This window comes from Acartia tonsa, chromosome 5 (assembly GCF_053477335.1).
Source record: "Acartia tonsa isolate MP-2025a chromosome 5, ASM5347733v1, whole genome shotgun sequence".
In the NCBI taxonomy this organism is placed as follows: Eukaryota; Metazoa; Arthropoda; class Copepoda; order Calanoida; family Acartiidae; genus Acartia; species Acartia tonsa.
In genome coordinates, this window is record NC_137264.1 from 16,543,755 (window position 1) to 16,562,951 (window position 19,197).

At 30.6% G+C, this 19,197-nt stretch overlaps 1 protein-coding gene and 2 long non-coding RNA genes across 3 annotated transcripts in view; 1 reads left to right on the top strand and 2 right to left on the bottom strand.

Moving 5' to 3' along the window:
* The window catches only part of ldbr (lariat debranching enzyme), a 73,138-nt gene that overhangs the window by 51,069 nt on the left and 2,872 nt on the right, over window positions 1-19,197 (top strand). Inside the window, exons 16-17 of the mRNA XM_080160548.1 lie at window positions 7,737-7,854; window positions 16,499-16,599. Coding sequence (XP_080016674.1) covers window positions 7,737-7,854; window positions 16,499-16,599 — 219 coding nt within the window. The remainder of the gene's footprint in view (window positions 1-7,736; window positions 7,855-16,498; window positions 16,600-19,197) is intronic.
* LOC145318871 (uncharacterized) lies at window positions 9,189-9,745 on the bottom strand. The gene is made up of 2 exons (XR_013879561.1): window positions 9,686-9,745; window positions 9,189-9,484 (listed from the first exon to the last, which is right to left on the bottom strand). It is a non-coding gene; the product is annotated as an uncharacterized LOC145318871 (long non-coding RNA).
* LOC145318872 (uncharacterized) lies at window positions 13,393-13,949 on the bottom strand. The gene is made up of 2 exons (XR_013879562.1): window positions 13,890-13,949; window positions 13,393-13,688 (listed from the first exon to the last, which is right to left on the bottom strand). It is a non-coding gene; the product is annotated as an uncharacterized LOC145318872 (long non-coding RNA).

A 19,197-nucleotide genomic window follows, 5' to 3' on the forward strand; every position in this document is an offset into this window, starting at 1 on the left:
TTGTATCGGATGTGCCTTTAGCATGCATAGGCTCTGTATTCTAAGGGGATTGAAGGAGCAAATAAAAAGCATATAACCGCCCCAAGATTAAACTTGAAAATAGTTGGTCTGAAACAATACCGAGTCCTACTACGTGAAGCTTCCCTAAAATGAAGAAATCAGATGTTAACTATTAAAAACAAAAACCTCACTATACAGTATATACATAATAGAATTCTTTTAATAAAAAAATTAGGTTTGCAAAAAACAAGTTTTACTTTTTAAAATCTTTATACAATTCTCAGATAAGAATTTGGGAGAAGATTAGATTTTCTTCGAATGCACCCTTTTAGTGGAATTCTTGTTATACAAATTTTACTTTTTGTGCACTAAATTAACACCCATTCGTGGCGTTTTTACCCACCAAAAAGTTAGTACAAAACCTGACTTTGGACAATATAAAGCTTATGTATAAAAAATATTTTATTTAGCTATTTTAGAGATCCTAATTTACACACAACTGAAAGAAATACCCCTCAGAGAGTCCAGGGAAATGTTAATTGCCATAAACATTCATGCATACATCTATCTATTTTATTAGAAAATTATTGGGCGTTTTCCTTTTTCAATTTGAAAATTTGGGGCTCTAACCCCACCCCCCCCCCCCCCCCTCCCGACAAAAAAAGGAACAACTATTTTAGGTTAGGTTATAGGCTAGGGAGCCGAGCGCTGCGGCTAGGCAGGCAAGTGGGCCGAGCGCTGCGGCTAGGCAGGCTAGGGAGCCGAGCGCTGCGGCCAGAGTTGTTCGTTGTCGAGGGGGGGGGGGGGGGGGTGGTTACTCAAATTTTTAAAATCGAAAAAAAATTTCTAAGAGAATATTACCATTATTGGTTTTATTGTTGAATCACCCAATTTGTTCATTTCTTTCTCTCTAACATTTTTTTGTTCCTATAAAGGATTTCTATTATTTTTCCCATTTTAGCTGACAAGAGCATTAAATCTTTTTTTCTGTTTTTGCACAGTATAACTGTCAACCAATGATTTTTAGATAAATATTTTAGATTGCTATACTTGTCCTTATAATGAAGTTGGTTGTTATATTAAGTAATTTTAGATTTTGGAAATTATTTCAGAATGAATTTTTAAAGCTTTTTATAGTCCTGTGGATAGTAAAAGAGATTAAACCACTTACGTATTTTTAAATATAAATGACACATCGTTTTTAATGCTATCCATCTGTTACTCTTTTCTTCACTACGGAAAGGGGGGGAGAGTCCTTCAATTAAAGAAAAAGTTTGTTTTTTTTAAATTGGGTGGATCATTTCATCTGGAGCACCTTTTCTTATAAACCTTCCCAGGACCTATGAGAAGCTACACTGTAAAGGAGAACCATATCGGTTCAGTGGCTCGATAGATCCTTCGGTACACACAGCAGACATACACACACCCTTTACTTTAATGTGGTTTTTAAAGGGCATATAAACAATTTGATTCTTGTTTACAAAGTACATTTAGAACTTATATTTGAAATTTTAGTTTATCATTATAAAGCAAAAAAAAACTTTTTCTATGATTCTATGAAAAAGAATAACAGCACAGCATATAAATTTTCTTGTAAATCTTACAATCCATTTTGTTTAAATTGCATATTTTAAACAGGAAATATTTTAAATAAAACTTTTTTTCCTCACTTTCATGGAAAACAGTAGAGCTATATAAAGGAAATATAAACTCTGATAAAATCATTTAACAAAGACATTGAAATTTAGTCAAACCAAAGTAGATTTTCAAAGCTTTATTAAATCCCTTGCTCTACGTACTTTAACCAAGACAAGTATTAAAAGTATGGTTTTATTTTTCAAAAAATTCATATAGGGTCAAATGTAATTTGACAAAAACTGCGACAATTGTTTTACATCAACATTTCTTAAATACCGTTAGCCGAACAGACACAACCAAAGTGTAAAATTACTTTGCTCTCTATGAATTTGGCTCCTCCTAAAAAAAGGTACTCTGTGTAACAATATCTTGATATAAAAAATTGGCTTGTCAATACATTCATTATTTTATATAGATACCATTCTCTTACGTCACAAGTGATAGTAAAAGTCAAGCACTGTGCCTCCATTCTCGCATAATATCAACAGAATAAATTGATATTAATGCCTTATTGTAAAACCTTTATATTAAGCTATTAAACAGCATTTTGGTGTATTATTGTTTCCGATTATATTGTTGGCTCTTACTATCATTGGATATATTATTTGTATATTTGTAATATTTCGCTATTGATTATGTTTCAGCTAATTTTAATTTTGTATTGCTATAATACTGGTTTTTGTACGGAAGTGATGACCCATCAAGTTAAACTGTTTTCAAACTATTTTTAAAAGGTATATTAAAAATATACTTTGACATCTGTAGAATCATACTGCAAAGCCAAAAATGAGAACAATTGCGCACATCAATTTTTATTAGGATTTTAAAGTTTATTTTTTACTATGGATTAAATAATTTTTACTGAATCGTGATGTTTCTTCCCTTTGTAGGTAAAATACTCAGCTTTTAGAGTGTTTTGCTTCGTAAATATTGTATGCTAGTATACAGTAAAGTTAGGTCTTTTGATTTTATCTATCAATACTAATTAAAAATTAATTCTTTACAATATATCAATGAATTAACATAAAAACGTTTCATGTTTATTATACATTAAAACACATAAAAATTGGCTGTAAAGGGTTAAATAAATTAAGATGACAACAAATGTTTATGCAATACAACAAATTTATTTTTGTCACATATACAAATATGATATAAAATAAGATTATTCAAACATATTTTTAAAAATATTTTTAAAAAGTATGTATCTTTTATGAGTAGGGTTTTCATTCTTTTCATTTTTATTAAATAAAATTATTTAACTACGTTTGAAATAAGTCACTTTGTGAAAACACTCTTTCGGAAATTCTAATTTCTAATTGGTTTAAATTCAGCATTATGTTTTTTATTGTATTATGTCAGATTTTTCAATGAAATTAATTGTTTTAGAAAAAAAATTATTTCCATTGAACAGAGTAATGTTTTTTTTATTGTATCAGTATAAAGTGAATTATATAAAATTGTTCACTAAGTTACAATATTACACGAAGTAAAAAAAGACCCTTTGATCTGGTAAAAATGACCAGAGCAACAGTAAAAATTAATTTTTAAATCCCCCAAAAAAAGTTTATTGGGGACTTAATTCAAATTTGGGCTCTGCAGTCTGATTCTATAGGTGTCTTAGTATATTTTTGACCCCCCATTCAAAAATAGTTTAAAAACAGTTTAAGCATTGCAGGGTGTCTTCTTATTAAATTGAGTTTAATATAAATTTATTTCTGATATGTCAAAGTGTAATTTTTGCATGTCTCAGAAACCATTGGAATGACTATTATAAATATTTCTCTGGGTCTCGTTGTAATGATTTGATAATTTTTTATACTAGTTTGCATAGCAGTAGTTTCACTCTTGCTTTACCCACTAGATAAATGCTGAGAGAAGATGTAGATTGATGATAGTCTAAAACTAACTTGAAAGGGGGGGGGGGGCGAAAGTGACACTTTTTGAAACCAAAACTAAAAACTCAACTAAAAAAAGAGTTACAGGTCTGACATTTTGCATGGCAGTTGCTTTATAGGGGTACAATATGGAACTGTGAAGAAACGGCGTCGCAACCGCCGAAAACCGCCGATAAAAGGCAAAAAAAAATTCGGCGGGAAACGGCGGTTTTCGGCGGTTGCGCCGCCGTTTCTTCACAGTTCCATATTTTACCCCTATAAAGCAACTGCCATGCAAAATCTCAGACCTGTAACTCTTTTTTTAGTTGAGTTCCTTTGTTGACTTTTAGTTTTGGTTTCAAAAAGTGTCACTTTCGCCCCCCCCCCCCCTTTTTACTTGTAATTTAGATTATTACGCTTGTTATTTAGTCAGAACAAAACTATGTTTAAAGAGAATTGATAATTATGTAAGTTATTTCAAATTAATTATTAAATTTCTTTTCATATCAACTTCTTTAGAAGAGAACTTGTATTTTTATATCACTATTTTATTCCTGTAGAAACCATGTTGTTTTCCACGTGACATTATTTAGAAAAAAAAGTCAGTCTTGACGAGGAAAAAAACACCAAAGGTGATAAATCGAATAGATTAGGTAAATGATTCATTTTTATTTTTTGTACTTTAAGAGTTTTTTGTTGTTAATAATGATTTTTTGTGTATGATTTATACCTTTTAATTTGTTACATAGTTTAAAAATTTGAAGAAGAAAAAAACAAAGTAACATAGATCTGTATCTTTTTGTTAAATTTTACACATGGTAAGAAATAATTTAATTTCCCATGAAAATATTGTTTACAATATTTTACTCTAAAAATTTGAGATTTATTTATTTATTTGAACTTTTTTTGTAACATTTAATTTTTACATGCAGTGTGGTACATTCAAGTCTATAAATGTAATTATTAACTTGGCATTTACAGTAGGAAAACTAAATATCATATCTTGACTACTTATACAAAACATATTAATACATACAGAATTAAAAAAAATTTTAACAATATTTGATTAATAAAACTATACTTATAATTGTTTTTCTCTCCATAAAAAAAACATGGTTAACATTATGTTGTTTAACTTAGTACAAAAAGATGGAGTTTGTGAGTTAATTCTGATTTCTTATCTCTAACTCATGTCATGAATACATGATTACAAATTATTTACAGGATAGTGGTGTAAATGTAATTTATATAGATTTATGACTATATTAATTACATATTACATTACATTATGTACGGCATGTCAGTTTTTATTCATTTCTCAAAATAAAATAGCAAAATAACATAGATTCATTTGCATTTATTATTCTGAATGAGCATAAAATACATACCATGAATATAAAAAACATTTACTGTTTTTAGCCTGACTAAACATATTTTTAGTAACGTGATAAAAATTAACTAACAAAATGTTAACTTCAAACCAAACTACATACACTAAATAATTAAAGCTTTAATGGCATGTCACTCACACATAAAGCAAAATAATATGCTACATGTTTTGCACTAATGTTGGCAAGTATCAAATGCTATATAAGATTTAGGAAGTAGAATTAGGTGGTATTTGGTATAATGAATTAATGATCAAAATAAAAATATTAAAAATTTTGAACAAGTAAAATTTAAGATAACCATAAAGTAAGATAAAAATCAAAGGAAAATAATATAAACAATTAACTAATGAACTTATAGAATGTATGTTTGGAGTTATTAAATCATTTAAAAACTAAACACCAGAAAATATATTTTTAAAAATATCATAATGCAAGAGGAACAAATCATTATGATTGTAATTATACATAAGAGAAATTTTCTCAGATAATATCATAGAAGAATAGTTATTTCTCGCATCGTATTATAAACGGCTTTTAAAACTGGTTTTAATCTTATGATTGTACATTTCTATATTCGTATAAAGCTGGATATAATACGATGCTAGACATAGTTTTTTCGTATGGATGAGAACCGGTTCCTATCCACCGGATTCGAATAAATACAAGAATAGTTATTTCTCGTATCGTATTATAAACGGCTTTCCGCGGATTTAGAATGTACAATTATAAGATTAAAACTAGTTTTTTTTAGCCCCGAGGTGCCGGAGGCACCGGCTAAAAAAACTGGTTTTAATCTTATGATTGTACATTTCTATATTCGTAGAAAACTGGATATAATACGATGCTAGACATAGTTTTTTCGTATGGATGAGAACCGGTTCCTATCCACCGGATTCGAATGAATACGAGAAAAACTTTTATTCTTCTTCCCAAAAGTAGTCTGGGCAATTTAAGATCCCAATTCATACTTTTCCAGAGATTAAACTTATTAAGGTCAGTATCACATCGCTAAAAATCAATAAAACATGCAAAAAGTTTTTTTTAAATATTAAATCAAGGGGGGGGGAGGTATAGATTGTGAAGTTCAACAATAATATTGTGTAAATATCACTGGATTTTCAAGATTATGACACTATTTGTGTAATAAAAGAAAATTAATGGATTTCTTCTTACCATTAATTTTTTTGTGTCTCTTTTATGAACTAACTAAGAATTAAATATAAGTTTAATGAAATTAGAAAAAAATAATGTGGTATTTTTTTTCAAGATTACAATTAAAGCAACTATGATGAAACTTTACAATTTAGAAATTGAAGGAGGCTTCCCTTAAACAATTTGTTTTCAAACCAATTCTCTAAAAAAAAAGCTAGGTACATGTTGTTACTACAGTAAAGAATAATAAAAGTATTTTAGCTTTATTTTTGTTCAATTTATGATAACAAAGCAGCTTATAGAAGTTAATAACACATATTATTAATTTTTTTATTTTATTTTAAATTTGGTTAAATATCTTAAGATACATAATTGAATTGATAATCATAATACGTTTTTGTTCAAAGATTTTGTCATTTTCTCTAATGTTTCATAATAGTTTTCCTTAGAAATAAATTTCCTTTTGACATTCAATGCACTTTGTAACAAGAATAGATATGTTCAACAGTATCACTATCCTTAGTAAGTTAAATGACTCCCAACTGGTTCAGAGTTGCATAACTTTTTCTGTCATATACAATTAACCCATTTGGAAGCCTTTCATTTTCTATTTAATATTTTTTCTCAGCCTTCCCAATTTCATAAAATTATTCTTCATGTCTGTGACCATAATTTTCTGCTAGGGAAATAGACTCTAGAGTAACTTTGCTTATAGAAATAAGGATAAAGTTGCATAGCATAACAATGAATTCAAATTATGCTTGTAATATTGTTGAGATGTGCAAAGTAATATATCATTTATTTTCCTTAAATTCTAATATAAGAGCGTTTAAGTTTTGAATTGTACTTTTGTTTTAATTAAAGAAAGAACTAAGTAAATACAAACTTTGGAAAGATAGAGCTCACATAATCATCTCTTTTGTATGTTATACAAATTATTTAACACATCTATTCTTCAATGCAGATGATACACATGGATTTATTTGTTTGACCCCAGAAAATCAATCTGAATCTGTTTAAGCTTCATTCAGAAATTAGTTTTCATCAGAAACATTTGGCAGTCAAACGGAGGAAATAATTTATAGTCTTGATAGCCTCTTATGTACTGCCTCAAGACATTTAAGACATCTATCTTTCATAGCAGCTGAGAATTGTAAAAAAAAATATTTGTGTTAGATTGGTATGCAATAATATTTTTTGAATAGCTTTGCAACTATAGTCTCAGAATTACAATTATCTTTTTTTATATGTTCTCAATTCTTTTGTAAAGAACCACTTATGGTACAAGATGAAAATGGTGAATAATAATATTAATATTCTGAATATTCCAATAACACTAATATATTCTCAAGTGTACTTGAGAGATGAATCTTATTATTAAGTTGTTATTAAGTATGTTTTAAAATAAATATAATATATGCTAAGTGATTTATTTATTAATAAAATATACATTCAAATTATGTCCATAAATAGTGAAGGGTCACAATAGGTTGTTTACCATGGTCTGATCCCATAAGAAACTAAGTGGTTACCCTGAACTTTTGATATATCTTTTAGAAATAATATTTAAAAGTTTGGGTTGTAGAAAAAGTTAAATATAAGAATATAAAGAAGAAGAAAAAGCTTTATCTTCAATTAAAATGATAATAGTAATATTTGTAATAAACCGTAAAAAATCAGGCAAGCGATGATAATGAAAGTGACGACGTATTTGACGGCAACAATCATACAAAAGATGCTGAAAAAATAGATACGCCAAAGAAAGAGGAAAAGAACAACTTATGTGGCCCTATAAGGTAACATATTGTTTTAAAGATTTTTAACACCGATAAAAACGCCTCACCTCCGTTTCATTGTATTTTTAGAAAGAGGGTTCTTATATCGTCCATTGGTTAGAAAGATCCTTCGGTATAAAGAGACACAATGATTTTAGGGATATTTCTATATCAATATGACTCCCTTCGAAATGCTCTTTCATGATACCCACAAAGAAAAGTATAAGCTAGGAAAAAACTGACATCATGTAAAGAATAAAGAAGGTCTTAAATGTAAAATGAAAATAATTGCTAAGCAGTTGGAAGAAAAATATGACCAAAAAATTAAAACGGACAGACAGACAGGCATTTAAAGTTCTAAAGTAGCTCCGCTATTAAAAGCTGCGTATTTAGAAAAAGGTTATCGCATAAAAAAAACATCTTAGACAAGGTTTTCCTTTAAATTGTTTAGATTCAATACATGAATGAAATTCAGTCTGTAAATAGAATATTTTATTTAAGGGATATAAAGGTTTTGGCATCAGATTTTTTTACTACATTTTTGGCAGTTAAAAATGTGGACAAAATCAAGAAAATCTTGTTATGTCTCATCTTCTAAAAGGATTTTAATTTCCCTAGGACCTACTGTTAGGTGCCATTTTTTGTATGGTTCATTGTAGTAGAATATTGGCGATTTTCCTTGTATAAAAAATTTACCACAGCCAGTATTTTGTAGAACTTATTTTGTTGCTCTTTTAGGTTAGGTAAGGCATAAAGTAGAATATTTGTAATATGTAAAGGACCCCGAAGGAGCTTTCAAATATAGAGAACAGAATAGGGGACTATGAAGTTGTAAGTGAAAGCACTTTAAAACCCTGTCAAGGATATTAATGAATGTAGACTATACCTGGATATTATGAAAGAGAAATTCAGCTTGCTAACCTAGAACTCATTTATTGGTCAGTTCGTTCAGCAAGTAGGAGGGGATGGAGTAAAGTTGGTAATTGTTATTTTAGCCCGCTACAAATTGTACTTATTATAGAACATGAAATCTGGTGTAAGATTGATAATATATGAATCCTATAGGATATAAAAAACATTCATTCTCTATGATTATGCCTCAACCTTTGAAATTATAAACTCAAGGAAAGACAATAACATTTTAATAATTCAATAACTTTTTATTGTAAAAAAGTGCAGAATTATAATTTTGCAATTGTCATTTCATTGCTGGCGAAAAATGTGAATAGTTCTTTTTCATGTACCTTATATTCCTGTTATTATTCATGTTGGGCGAGCGGAATCAATAGCCGGCCTATTAAATACCTATTTAGTTAAAAACCAAAACCGTTTATACTGCCAAAATAAAACAAATATTGAAGTAGTACAGATTTATTAAAATAAAGAAAAAGATAGATACATACAGGTTAGGTGCGAAGCTTCTCTACAGGTGTCACGCCAGGATGACCCAATCTAACCTCTTAGTCCTGGATTAAATAACCAAGACAAGGTTCAGAAGGCAAAGTAGAAGAATGACTCTAAACTCTGTTAGTTGCTAACCTTTGCCCTGTCTCCAATCCTAGTTGTCAGTACAACCCGTATTGAGTAGGGCGCCAGTTAAAGCAACACTGGGTACAAGGTACACGGTATGGTGGAAACAGTTTGGTAGATTCTAAATAATAACATATTAAGAACAAATAATATAATAGATAACAACTATAGATTAACTATTAGAGTATCATAATAGAGTTAAACCTTACTATATTGCAAAAGGCAAAGTCCAAAGGTTAATTGAAAGAAAGCTGTTCTAATAGAGTGTCTATAGGGCCTTATATCTATTGGATAATAATAATTACAATTAAGAGTTACATACCTAAATACAGTGCTCATTAGGCGGCGGATTTCCTTAAACTGCAATTATCTACAATTTAGCTATCCCTAACGTAAACTTATAGTTGAGCGATAACTAGTTTAGGACATAAACAATAGAAATTTAGTGTACTTAAAACAGAATATCTATTAAAAATCACAATAATTCAATCATTTAATGTACATGTTTTAAGTAATATTTTGTCAACGTTTTGTAATAATTTTTATTTATTAAGTACAAATGAACATTAATTAACCCTTTGGGGAAGAGTGCATATTCACCTAGCTGCTCATACGACACTCCCATGGGAAAGGAATAAAAATGAATAACATTTTTTTTACATTAAGTTGATCGTATGAGCATTACTCAACATTATAAGCATGATTGTATGAGCAATCTTCAAAGATCTTATTCAGATAATGAATCATATATAGGATGATAAACAATCAAGAATGTGTGTGTGTAGCCTAAAGTGCAAACTTTATAGGCAGGAATGGAAATATGTGCACTGATTAATGTGCATAGTAAATACGTGTGAATAAATAATCCAAGAAATGACATGTAAACGCCAAAAGTTAGGATAAGTTGATATGCATAGGAACAACTATAAATGAATAATCCAGAGATATGTGCAGAGTATGTGAAAAAGCATGGATAAACAATCCATAAAATGTGTGCACAGCTTGAATGTGCATTAAATATATAATAGATGAATAATCCAAAGTATAGCAAAGATTGAAGTGCATAAGAAAGAGTGTGGATGTGCACAGCTTGAATGTGCATAAAAAAATAACATGGATGAATAATCCATATATGTGCACACATGTTAATGTGCATAAAGCTTTGTGCACATGTTGATGTGCAAATGAAATAGTTAGAGATGAATAATCCAAAGATGTGTGCACATGTTGATGTGCGAATGAAACAGTTGTGGACGAATAACCCAAAGGACGTGTGCACATGTTGATGTGCAAATGATACAGTTATGGATGAAAAATCCAAAGGATGTGCGCACATGTTGATGTGCAACTGAAATTGTTATAGATGAATAATCCAAAAGATGTGTGCACTTGTTGATGTGCGAATGAAATAGCTATGGATGATAAATCCAAAGATGTGTGCACATGTTGATGTGCAAATGAAATTGTTGCGGATGAATAATCCAAAAGATGTTGGCAAATGTTAATGTGCAATTGAAATATATATGGATGAATAATCCAAAAGAAGTGTGCACATGTTGATGTGCAAATGAAATAGCTATGGATGAATAATCCAAAAGATTTGTGCACATGTTGATGTGCTAATAAAATTGTTATGGATGAATAATTCAAAGGATGTTTGCACATGTTAATGAGCAAATGAAATAGTTGTGGATAAATAATAAAAAGAATGTTTGCACATGTTGATGTGCTAATGAAATTGATATGGATGAAAAATCCAAAAGATGTTTGCACATGTTGATGTGCAAATGATACAGTGATGGATAAAAAATCCAAAAGATGTTTGCACATGTTAATGTGCAAATGAAATAGTTATGGATGAATAATCCAAAAGATTTGTGCACATGTTGATGTGCAAATGAAATAGTTATGGATGAATAATTCAAAAATGTGTGCACATGTTGATGTGCAAATGAAACAGTTATGGATGAGAAATCCAAAGGATGAGAGCACATGTTGATGTGCTAATAAAATTTTTATGGATGAATAATCCAAAAGATGTGTGCACATGTTGATGTGCTAATGATATTGATATGGATGACAAATCTAAAGATGTTTGCACATGTTGATGTGCTAATGAAAATTGTTATGGATGAATAATCCAAAAGATGTGTGCACATGTTGATGTGCGAATGAAATAGTTGTGGATGAATAATCCAAAGGATATGTGCACATGTTGATGTGCAAAAGAAATTGTTATGGATGAATAATCCAAAAGATGTGTGCACATGTTAATGTGCTAATGATATTGATATGGATGACAAATCTAAAGATGTTTGCACATGTTGATGTGCTAATGAAATTGTTATGGATGAATAATCCAAAAGATGTGTGCACATGTTGATGTGCGAATGAAATAGTTGTGGATGAATAATCCAAAGGATATGTGCACATGTTGATGTGCAAAAGAAATTGTTATGGATGAATAACCCAAAAGATGTGTACACATGTTGATGTGCAAATGAAATTGTTATGGATGAATATTCCAAAAGATGTGTGCACATGTTGATGTGCAAATGAAACAGTTGTGGATGAATAATCCAAAGATAAGTGCACATGTTGATTTGCAATTGAAATAGCTTTAGACAAATAATCTAACAAATGCGTGCACATGTTGATGTGCAAATGACATAGCTATGGATGAATAATCAAAATGTACACATGTTAATAATGTGCAGGAATGTGGCAGGGAACCGTTTTCCAAAAATTAGCACGACAGAAAAAAAAAACTCATATTGAAACATATGATTTACTCAAATTGCAAATCATAGTATCAATATATAATTTCATTTCAATCAAATAGTTGAAACATATGATTTACTCAAATTGCCAATCATAGTATCAGTATCATTTTTCAAATATTAGCACGACAGAAAAAGCTGGTTATGATCATTTTTGTGTATGTGCTGAAAGTGTTTGGGTGAAATTTAAGTAAACACATCAATAATGTGCAAGAGTATATCGTGGAAATAATTTTCCAACACAGGAAAAAGTTCCTGTATAAATGCAGAAAAGAGTAAGTGGATGTATAATCCAACGTAGGTGTAAATATTCCTATTCATTTAAAGATCAACAATGCAAATATAGTCATGAACAGGAAAATTTATGTTAGATTTTAAGGGCATATTGATGTAATACAAAGATTCACTCAAATCGCAAAACATTTGTATACAACAAATATTTCCAATTTAAAACACATTGGAAATATAAGAATGCAAAACATAGATTTGGTTAAATACCAAATCACAGTAACACATACTATATCCCTTAATTATTGGTAATGAAATATCCTATTAATATCATGGACAAAGAGAATTAGCTAAATTAGAAAATTAAGTTTAAAAGTAATAAACTTATCAAAGAAAATTAAAGCAAAGTATTATAAAAACTATCAACAATTCAGAGTAGTGTGTTTATAAACTACATACATGAATGTAATGTTAAATATTGTTGACGAGATTTAATTAATACAATTACTTTGACCTTAAGTGAGAATGCCTTTATCCCTGTTAAACATCACGCGTGTACGTTTAAAGGCTACAGAAATGTTTGTGTATGTAAGTGTGAGAGTGTGTGTGTGTGTGTTACACTAGAAATATAGACTCGACAAACATACATACATAATTATATTGCTCCAATAATAAATTGAATTATAGTTTGTTAAATTTCAAGAAATTGACTTGATTAAGACTTCCAAATTATTAAACCATAAATGCGAAGCAATAATAAAATAATGTACAAATAAACTATATGTCAATTTTGGCAGTGTTTACACTTTTTCACTTTCAAAGAAAGCACAGCTATTATGTACAAATATAATAGAGTATAAGTTAAAGTGTATTACTGAAATTTTCTTGTATTTAGAATTCTAGAAATGTATTTAGAATTCTGTATTTAGAATTGTTGGGCGAGCGGAATCAATAGCCGGCCTATTAAATACCTATTTAGTTAAAAACCAAAACCGTTTATACTGCCAAAATAAAACAAATATTGAAGTAGTACAGATTTATTAAAATAAAGAAAAAGATAGATACATACAGGTTAGGTGCGAAGCTTCTCTACAGGTGTCACGCCAGGATGACCCAATCTAACCTCTTAGTCCTGGATTAAATAACCAAGACAAGGTTCAGAAGGCAAAGTAGAAGAATGACTCTAAACTCTGTTAGTTGCTAACCTTTGCCCTGTCTCCAATCCTAGTTGTCAGTACAACCCGTATTGAGTAGGGCGCCAGTTAAAGCAACACTGGGTACAAGGTACACGGTATGGTGGAAACAGTTTGGTAGATTCTAAATAATAACATATTAAGAACAAATAATATAATAGATAACAACTATAGATTAACTATTAGAGTATCATAATAGAGTTAAACCTTACTATATTGCAAAAGGCAAAGTCCAAAGGTTAATTGAAAGAAAGCTGTTCTAATAGAGTGTCTATAGGGCCTTATATCTATTGGATAATAATAATTACAATTAAGAGTTACATACCTAAATACAGTGCTCATTAGGCGGCGGATTTCCTTAAACTGCAATTATCTACAATTTAGCTATCCCTAACGTAAACTTATAGTTGAGCGATAACTAGTTTAGGACATAAACAATAGAAATTTAGTGTACTTAAAACAGAATATCTATTAAAAATCACAATAATTCAATCATTTAATGTACATGTTTTAAGTAATATTTTGTCAACGTTTTGTAATAATTTTTATTTATTAAGTACAAATGAACATTAATTAACCCTTTGGGGAAGAGTGCATATTCACCTAGCTGCTCATACGACAATTCAATGATTTCTTTTTCAATAGATTATAGCAGTGGCGTACTGACAGGGTGGATCCACCACTCTTGACATAAGAAAAGGAGCGTGGTTGCACCCCCTTGTGTCTACACCCCTCGAAGCGTCCATGTAAGCCCCCTCTCCCCACAGAAAAAAATTTCTTTAGTACACTAATTTATTTTTCACGGTAGCCTCACACCCTATTGACGATAAGGATGTTATATAAATTTTCAATAGTGCTTCTCTCACTCCCCTGGTAGAAAAAACTGTGCACGCCAATGAGAAAATAGCTTCATTGCTTAGGGTTACATTTTGTAAAGACAAGGACATACATTCAAAATAAATAGGGCATTTTAAATGAGTATCGCAAAGAGCATTATTTTAGGACAAATGTAAGCAGACACTCAATTCTCACTAGAGCATTATTTTACTCCACTATAATGAAGGGAGCCTGATAGAATCTTGGTAGACCTAATCATTTAAGCGTTGTCGAGTGCCCTTGCCAATTAATGCTCTACATAAAAAAAGAAATGAATTGTCGTTTATTTTTACAAGTTGTATGAATAATGTTTTAGAATATTTATTTCTGTCTCGGGTTTAGACTGTTTTTCCTCTGGGGGTTAAAATAAGTATATTTTATATACCTTGTACCTTATTCATTATCTTATAACATATTTAGTTTGTTATATAGCTTTCCCAATTCTGTTTGTCTGTAATTGAATTGTTGAGGTACCTTCCCCTAAAATAGATATAAACCTTCCTTAGATCTATAAGAAGCTACACTGTACAGGAGAACCATACCGGTTCAGCGGTTGGTGAATCCATAAGCTATTCTCGAGAGAGACAAACATCCTATTACTTTTATTCAAGGATTGGCCAGATCTTAATTTGGGAAAAAAATATAATTTTAGAAATAATAATACTGAATATAATTATAATGTTATTTATTTAAGTGAGTAAGTGTAATTATATTGATAGGTAATCCCTTTTCCTGTCAAAACAAAATTAGGTTTTTTTTACATGGCATGTTCATTTCCGTTACTTATTTACAATTAACAAGTTGATGCAGGGAGAGAGAGGATATTGCATCTAAAGTGTTATAAATATTGGACATGTTCTTTTAAACACGTTTGTTGAAAGATTTTGGAGACTTTCAATTAATTAATGGTTACAAGCTAGCAAGTTCCAAATATTTTTATCAATAGTTTCAATTAACATAATACAATGAAAATTAATTTTCGCTCATTGTCTTATCCCTTATCTTTCACATAAACGTCGACAATATTATCAAATATCAATAGCACATGGGGAATGCGTTGGCCTAGTAAATAATACTACTGCTTTCTAGTGCTTAATTTTTGAGTCATAGTATTACAATAGAACTGATGTAATTCTATATGAGACAGCCCTCCTTATAAAATGATTTTAAAAAAAAAGTATACTGTGCAATTGAGCCATATTTTTACACAGTATAGAAAGCAAACATTAATTAGAAAACTTTTTGTATTTTATTATTTTTATATTAATCTGTAATTTTCCACTATATTAGTAATGCATTTGCAGATGGTTTTATAATATATTTTTGTAACACTTTTCTTGCTTAAGTATCCGTTTTGAAAATAATCGAACTTCAGGGAGGGACATTGGGCTGTTTATAAAACTAGTCCTCAAAGTTTTATGATAACGTTTTCTTATCTGTTGGCTTAACAATTTTGAGGACTTTCATTGAATTTTGCTTGGTTGGTTCATTGAGAAGAATGTCCAAACATTTCAACCACTTATTGTAAGCTACATAATTTTTGTATCATCATTGGGGATGTACATCAATTTATCGGCCGTTGTCTTATCTCTTTAGATCCCTGAAGAAACTGACTAGTGAGATATTATACAAAGATTTTACATAGTAGTTGCTTTATTGTGGGACAATTCTTGTAATAAAGTAACAGGATGTTTATCTGTATGTTTGTTCCGAAGGATCTCGATATGGTTCTCCTTTACAGGGTAGCTTCTCATAAATCCTGGGAGGTCTATAACTATTTTGGCGGAAGGTACCAACACCTTTCCCAGAGAAATCACCCCTAGAAAAAAATTACCCTCACCCCCTCCAAAAAAAATATTCTTTTTTTTTAAATACTAAAATTGATTATGAGGTGGTCGACTTCCACCCTCTTTTTCCAGCATAAGTGCCCTTAGAGGTTTCTAGGGGCGTAGCCGCTAGGAAAGGCTATTGCACAGAGATTTGTCATGGCTATTGCTTTATTTTGGTATCATTATGAAAACCTATCCCTTGCTTTGCATCTATTGTATTTAATTTTAGTTTACCAGCTCCCAAACAAGATGATGAGAATGACGAGGTAGACGTTGCTGCGCTACTTAATACTGAACCATCCAAAGCTACCGGTGACCTGTTCTTTATAGGTAAGAGGACGCTTTTTCACAAAGTACTCTGTTAAGCACCGATAACCCCTCTTCCCTCCATTTTTTTTTAGATGTATACAAAATTTGGGTGCAGGGAAGAGATTTTTTTGTTTTTTTGCCGACTTCTAATATTAAAGCTCCGCTTTTATGGGTGTTTTCATCCTTGTTGTCTATTTATCATCTGAATATCTATTCAAATCACATTTTATAATAGAGATAAGAAATTTACGTAAGAGTGTATTTATTTATAATTCGATGATTTTGTAATCATATTTTCTTTGAGACAAGTTTATGCATTTTTGTGGTAAAGTGGGCATTACTTTCTATTTTTTAGTGGCTAAGCCACTTTATAACTCGAAATAGTTTTGAAGAAACGTTGTTTTCTTAGCTCCTATTTAAGATAGTCGGGTACTTTGGTAACAGTTTCTAGTGTCAGTTTGATAAAAAGTAAAAAATATCTGTAAAATAGAGATAAACTTTCTTTTTTGATAAAAAAATCAAAATGGAAAATTTTTAAAAAAATCATCGCCTGTTTTTATTTATTGTACCTACCTAAACTTAAGTTAATTAAAAACTGCTCCTTTATTTGTAGGCAATGCGATTTAGATTATTTTTCGTAATTTTTGCAATATATGTACAGTTTGCAAAAATTATATGATTTTTTTCAAGGATTGCAACTTTCCGCAATTCCGCTTGTGGATATTCGAAAATAAGGTTGAATTTTCAGATTTAATCTTATACTGATTTTTAAAAATCTGACTTTAAGGTCGATTTCCGATTAATCTGACACTGAAGGGTGAAATTTTTGGATCTATTTGACACTACAAAGTCCAGGGATTAAAAGAGATAAGACAATGGCCGATGAATTGATATAAATCACAAAATTGACCCTTCTGTACAATGAGTGGTTGAAACGTTTGGACAGTTACTTAATGAATGAACTAAACATAATTCAATTAAAGTCCCCAAAGTTGTAGATCCAACGAATAAGAAAACCCCATGATCCCTTCCACCCTGACAAAGTTGCACACAGGACAATAAGCGTCTCGTCGATAAGAGGGAAAAAGGTGAATTGTGAATGTCCTACCCCAATCTAACAGTCATTTTTAATGGCAATCAATTTTTTTTGGTATGGGCGCGGGACAGATTTATCCCGAGGCTTACCTAAACCAACCATATCTCTAAAATTTTCTACTTTTCAATTTTGATACAAAATTAGCGGATAGCTGACCCTTATTTCTTCAAAAATTTTCCATAACGTTTTTTATAATTTTAATTGTTATAAAATTGTATAGACTGGCGCTTTTAAATTGCTATTCTTAGCAATGCAACTTCTCTGTAATTATGTTTGTAACACTTCATATGTCTAGGTGTACATGGATTATTACCCGTGTTAAAAAGTGTTAGGAAAATAACACAGTCTCAAAAAAAAACGAGGCGGAATAGAGCTATACTACACAAACAAGAACAGGCTTCTCCAGTAGAATATATATTTCCATTTTTTCAAGCCTTCTCAATTCTTATCGTTTGAGAGTTTCTGCAAACTGACAAAATATATTGGTTCGCTTTATGAACCATATGTACAAGAAGGAAGAAATTCATGTAGCATTTCTAAATGATTTTAAGAGCAGTTCACGGTAAAATGTTCCTGATAACGATTATCTCCAAATATCTATGAAATTTAAAGGCTTCTAATGGCCAAACAGTAGAAAATATATATGCTCGCACAAAACTTTTCCGCTTAAAATGGTTTGAGGGCATGATTTATACGTTAAGCCGTTTGGCAGCCAGCAGCTTAGAAATTCTTAGATTTTTAAAGATAATCGTTACCAGGAATATTAGGTATAACGTAAACTGCACAAAATCCGCTAATTGTAAGTTTTGCTGCTCATGTATGTAATTATTCTTGGTGTGAAGAATATTAACTTTGCACAAAACATTGAATTTAATCATTGTTCCAATTGTCACTATTGTTCTTTTTGTATTTAACTAACGTCTACGCCTTTAGAGGCCTCTCAGGGCACTTCATGAAAGGGGGAGGAGGGCAGACCTTCCACTTTTATTTTAATTTCAAACAAGTTTTTTTAAGGGGGAAAGGGATCTTTTTCCAGGGACAAATTCTCTTGGGAAGATGGTGGTATCCTTCCCCATGATAGTTATAAACCTTCCCTGGATAAGAAGCTTCACTAAAAAGGATATAGAAATCCTGATAATTTTATATAAAGTTGTTAGGTACTCTAAATTTGCATCAAGCTTTAATCCCTTTTCCCTGGAGTGACATCATTTTCCTGGAGTGACATCATTTCCCTGGGGTGACATCATTTGCCTGGAGTGACATCATTTTCCCGGAGTGACATCATTTCCCTGGAGTGACATCATTTCCCTGGAGTGACATCATTTTCTTGGAGTGACATCATTTCCCTGGAGTGACATCATTTCCCTGGAGTGACATCATTTTCCTGGAGTGACATCATTTCCCTGGAGTGACATTATTTCCTGGATTGACATCATTTCCCTGGAGTGACATCATTTGCCGCTCTTCCTTGCATAGCTTTCTTTTTTATTTCCTTTTTCGTCTTTTATCTTTCTTTTTTTCTA